Here is a 12,268-nt window from a genome sequence, read left to right as displayed (position 1 = left end):
CTTTACATGACTGTAATCATACAACTATAATCATGTTTGTAATAAAAAAAATAAAAGTCAGGAACTGTCTAATAAAAAAAAGAGAATAAAGAGCTGTTTAGTTTGTCACTCCTATTCTCCTATGGCTATATATATTTAATATATATTTTGTAGTATCCCATTTTGTAGTTGTACCAGAGTTTCTTTATTCACTAATCTGTTCTACACAACAATACTATACAGCTGTTAGGAAAAATGATATAATGAAATTCATTTTATACATGGATGAATCTGGAGAGTATTATGTTGAGTGTAATATGCTAGAGGGAGAGATTTCACTCATTTGTGGAATATAAGGAAAAAAAGGTATTATGGTAATAATATCAAAGAAAATAGAGATAAAGGCCAGGAAGAACATGTTATGGAGTTTCCTACAAATAGTGGGAGAGTGCAGTTAGGGAAGAGAAGGGACCACTATGCCAATGATAGTTATACATGATCATCTGGAAAAGAATTGGGTACTGAAAAGAGATAAAGTGATAGGCATGATACTTCTTAGTAATAATATTACAAACCACAGTGTTTAAAGGGGGTAAGTGATATATATAACTTCTCTTTCTCTGTCTCTCTCTCTCTCTCTCTTCATATATATGTGAAAACTGTCTGTCCCATAGGCAGGCAAGGGGAGAAAGAAAAAAAAAAAAAAAAAGAAAAAATTGCTCCTGGCAGGCTCGGTTGACCATATTGGATGCTGGGATTCAAACCACTGTCCTTCTGCGTGCAAGGTAAATGCACTACCTCTATGCTATCTCTCTGGCCCAGGAATGATTTTCTTGACCATTCTCTCTTTATACATACCACCACCCCTCTCTAGTCTCTTACCCTGTCTTTTTTTTATTTATCTTTTCAAAAACACTCTCCTATCTAAAATGACTCCCCGCCCCCACCGGCAATGTTTTTGAGTTGTTCCTAGTTCCACACAGTTTTTAGAGACCATATAGGATATAGGAGAGCAAACTTGAGTTAGCTAAGTGCAAGGCAAGTGCCTTATCTGTTGTACTATCTCTCCAGCCCCTAAAATCACATTTTATATGTATTTCTTTATGCTTTTTTTTTTTTTTTTTTTTTTTTTTTTTTTTGGTTTTTGGGCCACACCCGTTTGACGCTCAGGGGTTACTCCTGGCTATGTGCTCAGAAATCGCCCCTGGCTTGGGTGGACCATATGGGATGCCGGGGGATCGAACCGCGGTCCTTCCTTGGCTAGCGCTTGCAAGGCAGACACCTTACCTCCAGCGCCACCTACCCGGCCCCTATGCTTTTTTTTTTTAAGATAAAATGTTTATCATTGAGTCCCCAATCTGTTTCTTGGCTCAGAGCAGTTGCTCAATAAATATTTGCTGAGGTAACTATAGGTAAACACATTTTAGCAACATCATATATATATATATATATATATATATATATATATTCTCATAACTCCTTTAGAGAACTACGCTCCACAGATTTTCATTCTATCATCTCTGTTTTGAAAAAATATAATATAATGATGTCATAGTATTAACACATTTTTATACATTGATGTATCTTTTATACAATGGGCCTAATTTACATACTGTTGTTATTTTCATCTGGAAATTTATGGAATTTTCATGAGTTAAGTTTTGATTATGACATTTTTATCCATTCCATTATAATACTATCAAGCATGTTGGAAGCGCCTTACATTTTTTTCAAAACACCCTCAGAAATTCATTACAAATAAGACTATACTTTCAGGGATCATTTCTTTAGTACTATGTAATCCATTACAAATATTTCATGAGCTGAGTAAGCTCAAGAGAGCTGTGACCGCTCAAAAATCACCCTTTTATTTTACAGATAGGTAAATTGGGGCCCGACATAGAGAAAGCATTTACTGTAGAGGACTTAAGACTAAAGCTCAGCCTTTTCTCTTCTACCGATTTCCCAGCACTAGGGCCCCCAATCGTCTGTACCCTCGCAGAACCTGAGGCCTGGGAGTCAGGTATCTTGCCTTTCAAAGAAGACCCATATAAAGGCAAGCCTGGCTGGCTCTCATCACCACTGGCCTGGTGGGGACTCTTAAGGATTCATGCCCCAGTAGGGGATCTGTGGTTTCTTCTTGCCTTTCTGACACCTAGCTAGGCACCCACAGGTACCCAAGGGTCGTGTATTGTATTGTATTGAGGGGAGGTGGGGCATCATCCCACAGAAATAAAGGAATCCCATGGAAATAAAGGGAACAGCCGCAGACGCTCCTACCTCATAGGTCCCTCTGGACTGACTCTGGCGTCACCAACTTCCCCGTCACTATGGCAACCCCAGACTATACATTCTAGGAGTAACTCTAGCCAATGGTGTCGCCTTTTTCTTTAGCGTGAGGCGTTACTGACCAATGGTTAGAGGCGTTTCAAAAATCGCAGAGAAGCTGCCAGAATTTGAGGAGTCCGTTTAATAAAGTACGTCAGCACATAATGGAGGAAACTTAATAGGGGCTTATCTAGGCAGCCTCCCCCAACACCAGAATTTTATTATTTTGCTTATCGCATACTACTTTAAAGAATAAATAGAAGAGAACTAACACTCTAGCTTAGCCAAATCTATTTTTAATAGAACTGATGACTGATGTCAGTTACTCGAGAGCAATTCATGTTCCATGAATTCCTCTTCCCAGGCTCCAAAGTAGCCACAGCGACCCCATTTAAACCCCCCCCCAATGGACCCCCTTTCCATTTAGGGTGAAATCCAAACACATTTGCAGATGGCCAATCCCTCTGGTCGCATCTGCCATCACCTGCACCCCAGAAAAATCCTCCCATCAGCCACACTGTCTTCTGGGCAGTGGCTCCAATATGCCACCCTGATTCTACTCTGTGCTTTCCAGCTTCAGTTCTTCCTCCATTTTTTTTTTTTTCATCGTTGGTCTCTGCCCAAAAGTCGTTTTTCGTCTGTAAAATGGACGTGCTCTCAACGTCTCTTTTCAGGGTTGACAGCTCAGTCGTGGGTGAGCATGGGCATGTAGGTGAGAGCTCAAGAGCTCTTGCACTTGCTCCTGTGACAGTTGCACACACAGAGACATTCGTCACGGGTCGGGAGGCTGGTTTAGATAGAGCCAACAGGTGTTTCAGAAAGCCTAGGGTCCCGCTAGTGGCTTCCAGAAAAAAAAAATATTTTTGAGGAATCTGACGCAGAAAAATTTGAATACAAGGCAAGACCCTAAGGATGAGGGGTGGGGGTGGGACAGCAGAATGCGTCAACGCCAGGGAAGTGGGCGGCTGAGAGACTCCAGGTAGGCCGCCCACCTGTAGGGCAGATGGAGGTGAGCCGCCCCCTGAGCTCTCCAGAACAGCCTGGCAAGGAGATCGGGGTTATCTCCAAAGTCCTTCCCGTGCCCTCTAGAGGGGTCTCCCCTCGGGTGAGTGGGTAGCTCGGGCCCTCGCCAGCTGGCCAGGTCTGGTGCCTGCGCTTCAAGCAAACTTTGAGACGCAGCCAAGTAATCCTGCAGTGGTTCCCCCCCACCGCCTCCTCGCAGCCAATCGTTTATCCGAAGCTCTCGCCAGCTTCTTGACCGACAGGCCGCCTGACAAATCACAGCTCGGCTTTCGAAAGCAAAACACTGCAGCACCCTGGGCAGCTCGGAGTTGGGGAAAGGAATGAAGGGAGGCTGTGCCTCTGCCTCTGCCTCGGGGGTTGCCTGAAGTCCCCAAACCTTTGCTAGGTGAGCCTGAGAGGAAACGCCACCGGTGAGTAGAGTCTAAAAATGAGAAGCATGGGGAGAGGGGAAGGGATCTGAGTTCTCCCTCTTTGTAAATATTTTTTAAAAATGCATTGGGAGCCCACGAACATCCCTGAGTATTAATTCCTCCCTTCTTGCTGTCACTCACCCTGTCCTGTCAGTTTGGATTTTTTTCTTAAATCTGACCATGATGAGGGTGAGAGGAGAGGGGCCAGGGGTGGGACAATCGCATCTTTCCTGATGTCCTATTTTATCCAATTTGGAAGCTAACACGAAGTAACTTTGCCATCGTTTGCTTCTTGGCAGTAGCAGATGGTGGAGTTAGCAGGTGGGACCGAGGGGAGCCATTCTGGCTCGACATGGCAGCTGGCAGTTGTGGTCACCAGCTCCACGGGAAGGGCCTGCAGAAGGCCCTTTGAGAGAGCCCCAGTCTAGGAAAGGGGAAACGCTGCTCCCCTCCGTAACTGGTACTCACCAGGCAGCCACAGAGTGGGAATCGTCAGGTGGTAGCCAAGGGTGTGTTGGTGTTGGCGTAGTTCAGTTGGAGCCAGATTCTGAGCAGACCCTACCCCCTAGCAACTGCCAACTAGGCTTTCTCGCGCCTAAGACCTGCTCTGTGGGTTGGTGGAATCATTGTTTGAGATAAGGTGGCTGCGGTAGGGTGGATGCAAGCACCTTAGTGAACAGTTTTTCCTTTCTTGAGCCTTGTGCTCTAATAGGGAAGAAGCTGGCATCCTAGCCTCTTGTTTCTTGGGCCTGTCTTATGTTATGAGAAAGCTCTTGAGACATCAGGAAAAGAGAGGAGACCAAAAACGCGGGCCTTATAAGGGAGGACAACTTGCAGAGTTCCTCCAGAGCTTTTTTAGTCCAGACATTTCCCTAGCTGAGGGAGATCCTTGGATCTTTGCAGATAGATGGTGTGCCTCACAGGCCAGGGGATTTCTAAGAAAGAGAGGAGGAGGCTTTTAAAGGCAAATGAAATGCCAGCAACAACCATCACCACCACACACGAAATAAAAACCCACCTGAATCAACCATTTGGTCTAAAAGGGGTTAGAAGGCCAGAATTCCCATCTTCCCCTTGGCATGATCCAAGGCGGATTTTGATTTCTCTGACATCCTGGGGGTGATGCTGGATTTATCTGTTGTATCTCTGGGGTTGGTGGTAGATTAAACCCAGGTAAGAAGCCATTTTGTTCTGAACAAAGCAGCCACAGAGTTCCAGAAGCTCAACAGGCCTGCCATTGGCCAATCAGAGGGTAGATCTAGAGATCACTATGCCAGACTCTGCACTGGATCCTGGAGGGAGCAATTCAACAGAGGATTCAGCAAAATCTGCCCAGGGTCTCTGCCCTGGTTCCCCTTCAGCCCCAGTGCAGAAAAACCGCTCAGAAATGAAGAAAATCCTAGACCACGCTTCCTTTTTAAGGCTATTATATTAAATGTCTTTTTTTTTATATTAAATGTCTTAAAGCTGTGACGCATCATCTAACACTACAGAACTTTTCACACACATAAAATGATACTGAAATATATGATTTCAAGCATTCATAGATATGCAGGCAGGGAAGTCTGATTTATGTGATGTGAATCATAAAGTCTTATGAGTGTACATCTTATATATTTGTGTGTATATATGTATACACACATGTGGGAGAGAGAGTTCTGTGAATGTATAGTCTGATCGGGATGCAGTGGCAAAAATTTAATTTGGAGATCTTTTGACAAAGTGGGATCGGGCCAAAAGCCTTCATGTCAGCCCCTGTATCAAACCTTGTGCCTGGTATATCTTAAATGATTGATATAGTGTTAGCCCTATGACATGACTTTATTATTCACACCAGAAGCCACATAATAAAAGGAATAGAGAGACAAGAGAAACAGCATAGCAGGTAGAGTGCTTATGTGGCTGACCTGGGTCTGATCCCAGCATCCCATATGGTTCCTTAGCTTCACCAGGTATAGTCCATAAAACAAACAAAACAATCAGAAGGAACATAACACAACAGGAAATAAGAGGCAGTTTTCTAGGATCTGGAGGTATGGGAGAGACTGGTTGGTACCAATTAAGTCCTCAGAACTTGTTATATGAATACATGACAGAGAAATAATTATTTGTCACCAAAATACAAAATACTTAAACTGTTAGGAATGAAATGAATACTAGTAATTGCTCACATTTGTTGCCAATCACTGTGCAAACCTATTACGGACACTATTTTCCCTCAAACAGCAATTATTTCTCACAACAACTGTTGTGAGATGTTGGTGGTGATATTAAATAGTAAATTCCATTATTTTATAGCAGAGAAAACTGATTGGAAAGTTAAATGACGTTGTCAATGTAAGCAGGTAGTACCACACAGAGCAAAAGCAATCTAAAACCTTTATCATGGAAATGAACTTTGACATTGTAGTTGAATTAAAATTTGTATGATATATTTTTTAATATTAAAAATCATCAGAGCTTTGGTCACGCTTCCCTGAACACTAGGGGCGCACTCCTCCTCCCTTCCTCCTTCGTCCCCCTTTTCTCCTCCCCCACCTCTCCTCCCTCCTCTCTGCTCCCTCCTCCCTTCTCCCCTCTCTCCTCCTTCCCCCCCTCTCTTTTCCTCTCCCTCCCTCCCTCTTCCTCTCCCTCCCTTCCTTCCTCCTATTTGATGAACAACTTGAGATGTTCTGAAAATATCAGTCCCTAATGAATTTAGCAAAAATTACCAACGTTGCTGGTTTTATTTGAGGTTACATTTTTTGGAATACTAACCTTGCTTTACAGAGAATGCAGCAGAACCTTCCAGAAGCAGTGATCTGGTCACACAGGCCTACCACATCTCAAAGTGCTACGCAAGCTCTTGGCAGCAGCCCACATCATTTCTTTTATGGAGAGAGATTATTTTTCTCTTTATTCTTATTTTCTTTAGATGGTACCCAAATGCTTCTCGTCATGTGTGTGTGTGTGTGTGTGTGTGTGTGTGTGTGTGTGTGTGTGTGTGTGTGAGTGGGATAGTTGTTAATGTCTTGAGTAAACAAAGGAAGCATTCTACTTTTTTTTTTAGAGAACACTAGGAAAATGGAAGGAATTAAATAAAAAAGGGTTTTTTTATTTTAAAGAAACAGGAAAAGCCATTTTGAGGTATATGAGTTGTAATTTGGGTGATTTTGAGGTAATTTAGGAATTATAATAACATAAATCTTTAAGCAACTTCACCTTTCATGGCAATTATTGTTTTATCCTAATATTTTTTCTTCTTGAATAACAAAACTGGGTATAATGATCATTGTGCATGAATTTTTGCTTATTTTGGTTTTGGAATCACACCTGTCAATGCTCAGAGCTTACTCCTGGTTCTGAGCTCCTGGAACCACTCCTGGTGGGCTCAGGGAACCATGTGGGGTGCTGGAGAATAAACCCAGGTCAGATGCATGCCAGGCAAGTCCTTGCCCTCTGTATTATATCACTGTTCCCTGTTCTTGCATTTTTAATGCTGCCCCTCACCACCCTACAGAAAGGATCAGAAAACCTACGTTGTCAGCTTCGAAGAGACAAATTGGCACTTCTCTGATTGAAGATGAAAAAAAGGTTATAAGTCAGGCAAAACAACGTGAAAAACTGTTTAGGTGAGAGGACTCAATGGCTGGTGGGAGGTGGTAAGCATCACGAAGAAAGATGGCCTCCAGCCTTGGTGCTGCTTAGCAACCGTGTGTGCCCCTACTGAGCCAGGCCTAGTGGGATGTGCTATTAATCAACCATGGACGGAGTCCGCAAGACAGCCCTGCAGCTCCAGCAGCTCCCACCTACAAGCAGTGCCGACCCCATGAACAAGGGCTCTTTCTCTTACAAGGTAAGAACTTTTGAATTTGGATATTGTCGTTTTCTGATAAGAAAATAAAGCATTGACTTACAGATATGTCCAAGTACCTATCAGTGACTTAAGCAAACTGAACCTTCACACATCCAGATGATACAATGAAAGGACAAGAGCCATTCATTAAAATACATAAAAATAGGGAAATGGAGTTGTATATATATATATATATATATATATATATATATTTGGTTTTTGGGTCATACCTGGCAGCGCTCAGGGGTTACTCCTGGTTCTATGCTCAGGGGACCATATGGGATACCAGGATTCGAACCACCGACCTTCTGCATGCAAGGCAAATGCCTTACCTCCAGGCTATCTCTCCGGCCCCTGGAGTAATATTTTTTTTTAAAAAAAGCATTTCCACTAAAAAGTTGTTTCGTTGTTGTTGTTTTTACTTCTTGTTGTTGTTTTCTCTTTATGCTTTTGGGGCTACACCTAATGGTGTACAGGGCTTACTCCTGGCTTTGAGTTCAATGATCATTCTTGGCTGGTTCAGGGGACCATATGGGGTAAGACATGTGCAAGGCCTATACTCTACCCACTATACTATTGCTCAGGCCCCCATGTTTGTTTGAATTTTTTTTTGGTGGGGGCCATACCCAATGACACTTTGGACTTCTTCCTTCCTGTCTTCATGCTAAGAGATCACTCCTAGTGGGTTCAGAGGACCATATTTTGCTGGGGATTGCTGGGGCTGTGAGCAAGACAAGCATCCTACCTGCTGTATTCCAACCCAAGAAGATTTTATTTTTTTAAATCTCCTACCAGGACCAGGAGAGAGAAGTCAAAAGGCTAGGGTGCATTCCTGGCTTCATGAAGCCTTGAATTCAGTCCTTGGTATCTCATAGCACCATCCCAAGCACTGCCAGGATGTTCTTCATGCCTCCAGAACCACTGGGTCTGAGCAGTATCATATGCCTGGGTCCAAGTATTGACTCATCTATCCTCAGACTAGGAGGCCCTTCCCCCCCAAAATCACCTGCTGTGTTACACATTGTTTATTAAGATTCATTATTTTTCCTTCATTTATTTCTTCTTTTATTTCTTTCCTTTATACATATTTTTTATTTACAAAGATATTTTTCCTTCCTTTATTTCTGATATTACAAATTTGGGATTAGATTGCATTGTTTTATATTTTGGTCTTTTCTCCTAACCTTGTTTGACATTGAATTGAAAACATGCTTTTGAGTAAGAAAAATATTTCTTTCTTTCTTTCTTTTTTTATTTTTGGGTCACACCCAGCAGCACTCAAGAGTCACTCCTGAAATTTCTACACTCAGAAATTGCTCCTGACAGGCTCAGGGGACCATATGGGATACCGGGATTCGAACCACCGTCCTTCTGGACGCAAGGCAAATGCCTTGCCTCCATGCTATCTCTTCAGTCCCAAGAAAAATATTTCTAAGAACTGGAACATATGGGCTGTATGCAGAAGGATGGTGGTTCGAATCCTGGCATCCTATATGGTCCCTCGAGACTGCCAGGAGCGATTTCTGAGCATAGAGCCAGGAGTAACTCCTCAGCACTGCTGGGTATAACCCAAAAACCAAAACAAAACAAAACAAAAGAACTGGAACATATGCTTGTATGTGTGAACCCCACGTTAAATCACTGGTCCCTCTCACTTTTCTTCTTCTTCTTCACCCTTTCCTTTCCCATATAGAAAAATTAAAATATAATGAGTACACTTGGCCAGTGATGAATGGATGCTAAATAGTCAAACATGTGATCTAAGAAAACCCTGAATATATTCCCTGATGAGGTTTATAAAATTTTTTTAATTTCTTTTCTTTTGCAACTTTAGTTTATGCATTGTGATTTGTAGTATTATTAATAATAGAGTGTCAGACAGTCTTCCAGCTCCATACTCATCATCAGTGTCAGCATCCCTCCCCAGTATACAAGGTCTCCTCCCACCAACACCCCCACCCTCTTGGAAAACTCATTTATTTTATTTTATTACTATGGGGCCAAAGCCATAGAACAGCAGATAGGGCATTTGCCTTACATGCGATTGACATGAGTTTAATCCCTGGCATCCCATGAGATCCCTGAGCCTATGAGGAGTAATTTCCAAGTATAGAACCAAGAGTAACCCCTGAGTGCTGCCAGGTGGGCCCCAGTAAACAAACATAAATAAATATTATAATTTGGGTCATGTGTTTACAAGTGTTAATGCTTACTGCTTTGAAATGTACACAGTTCATCACCTCACTACCACCAAAGACTAAAATTAATATTCTAATTATAAACTTAATGCTATTACTTATTGTAGACATTTCTTGGTGCCAGAGCAAAAATAAGTCATAATGATGTTACCAAAGGAATTGTGTGGAGAGAGACATGTTATCAAAGAGTTACAAACTAAGGGAAGTACTGAGGAGGAAACAGGAAGAAGACCTGAATGCAGAGTTCCGTCCTACATGACCTAGACATGACCATAGACAGAGGCCTTCTCCTTTCAAAGCTGGTTACGAGTAGGATGGCAATGGTAAAACCACCCTCTTGCTGTGTCCCTTCAAGTTATATAAAACAATGAAAAAGGACCTTCCTGTGCCATACAGGAGGTATTTGGCTCATAAAAATCCTATGTTTACAAAGAGGAACAGATCAAAGTACACAGAGCAGAGGAAGGTATAGTTAATTCTGCCTAGCATTAGGAACAGAAGCACCTAAGCAGAAGCTGTTTTTCTCCTTGATTTTATTTAGGATACTTTGACTGCAATGTCTAAATCACATTTCAGAAGAGCTGAATTATATAATAATATTATTATAAGGTTACAAGCTAACTCTTGGAACTCAGGCTGAGAAAGTGTGTGTGCTTGGAAGGGACTGGAACTCATGTTCCCACTTTCAAGAGAGAAAATTTGGTCTATCTTGGGTCATGTTTATGCATTGGTCTTATCAGTCAGTAGCCATGGGGCTAGAATCACCCAGCAAACGGAATTCTGTCACTCTGGGCATCTGAGAGAGAAGATGTAAGGTCAGATGCTCCCAAATCATATTTTACCTTTAGGAAACACATTAGGAAACCTTAAGTCCTGTCCAATAAATGGGATGATGTTAAGAATAAGCATATTACCTAGAGTAGCAGCCCTGCCCTTGGCCCTGCCCAATAGAGAATAGATTCTAGTTGCTGGGGGAAGATGGCCTGTGAAGGAAAGTTGAGCTGAGTTGAGCTAACTAGGAGGCAGCCTGCTATACTGTTCCTGACACTGGAGGCTTTATCTGGGCCTGGAAGAGTCAAGCTTCAATTTCTTCTATTTGGCAAATAACATTTCAATTGAGCACCTCCCCTATTCTTGTCTGTGCTGAGTAGGGCATCTCTGTAGGTAATGGAGACACATTTTCCCTGAAGGAGCTCACAGTCTAGGAGAGTGGTGGGGAATGTCATTTTCATTAAGATCTATGCTTCATACAGAATTCAGCACAAAAGCAGAGGTACAACAGTGTTTTAAGAGCATGTTTTTAAAATTTATTTACAGTACCATGATTTACCAAGCTGTTTATAATAGAGTCATTAGACATTAAATGTTCAAACACCAAACCCACATTACTTTCACAAGTTTCCCTTATCTTCCACCCACTACTATAGCCTGCCCCTATACTGGCACAAACAAATTTACTTTATATTGCTTGTTACAACACAAAGACAAATGGGATGATCAAAACTTAGATCAGCAAGGTCATGGTGTTAATAAAGTCAGTGTCTAAGGACTTACTCAGTAGTGGCTTGTTTAGCGGTAGTGGAACTGTTTAGACTCACTGAACTTGGTAGATTTCTATGTAATTTCCCATCACATTTCCTGTGTTACTGTGTCCTGGGGCTGACACTTCTATAAAATATGGAGGTGTCATGTTGTCCAAGATTTACATATTTGAAAAAAATGTGGTGTATTGGAAGTTTAATAAGGTTAACTTGAGAAGCTGGGTCATTTCTTTTGGAGTGTGTAGGAGGTGGTATTGGTTTCATCCAGAAAGGGGAATCTGCATTCCCTCCTTTCTAAGGATGCCACAGAGGTATCAGCCTGAAACCCAAGTATCATACCTGAGAAGTATCAGTGGCCATTATTATCTTTTGGAGGTTGATTTAGGAATTGGGCTGTTTTTCTTTGGAGAAAATGGATACTGTGGGCAGTCAGGGTTGCTAAATGTCTGGTGGCTGAGTGAAGTGAAGACAAGGAAAATCCCAGAGTTTCAGGTTCTATCTCACCTAAGACGTTTTAGTTGCTCATATTTGATTTTAGTCGCAGAGCTAGTCCATTTGTCAGAGGGTGTAGGATGTGGCACTGGGCTGCTAAAATGGGGAATCTGTGCTCCCCACCTTTCTGAGAATGCCACAAAGGTATCTGGGAAGGTTACGTGGCCATTATTTTCTTTTGGAGCTTGGTGGAAAAGCCAGCAGGGTGTGGCATTTATAATCAAACAGATCGGACTTCACATCCCAGCTTGATCACTTTCTAGCATTGTACTGTGGTGATGGTGGGGGGTGAGTCATAGAACTCTTCTGTAGGTCAGTTTCAAATCCATGCTATTGGATGGTTATGAAGATGACATGAATTTACAGATGAGGAAACTGAAGCTGCCTGCATCATCATCCTCTATTTCTGCCTATGGAAATCCTCCCTTTATGTATATAGCTCCAATTCAAGTATTTTGTTTT

The 12,268-nt window shown here is 42.2% G+C and overlaps 1 protein-coding gene across 2 annotated transcripts in view; it reads left to right on the top strand.

Annotated features, from left to right (window-relative positions):
- Nucleotides 1-3,658: 3,658 nt before the first annotated feature.
- Nucleotides 3,659-12,268, top strand: part of NIPAL3 (NIPA like domain containing 3) — a 55,723-nt gene continuing 47,113 nt past the window's right edge. The window contains exons 1-2 of one of the 2 annotated variants that reach the window (XM_049774877.1): nt 3,659-3,740; nt 7,352-7,575. In XM_049774877.1, coding sequence (XP_049630834.1) covers nt 7,483-7,575 — 93 coding nt within the window. In that variant the 5' untranslated portion in view covers nt 3,659-3,740; nt 7,352-7,482. Of the gene's footprint in view, nt 3,741-7,239; nt 7,576-12,268 lie in introns of both variants that reach the window. The other variant, XM_049774875.1, reaches the window with a different exon arrangement.

Source organism: Suncus etruscus, chromosome 6 (genome assembly GCF_024139225.1).
Source record: "Suncus etruscus isolate mSunEtr1 chromosome 6, mSunEtr1.pri.cur, whole genome shotgun sequence".
Lineage (NCBI taxonomy): Eukaryota > Metazoa > Chordata > Mammalia > Eulipotyphla > Soricidae > Suncus > Suncus etruscus.
The sequence above is the reverse complement of the archived record's forward strand: the minus strand, read 5'-3'. Positions and strand labels throughout refer to the sequence as shown.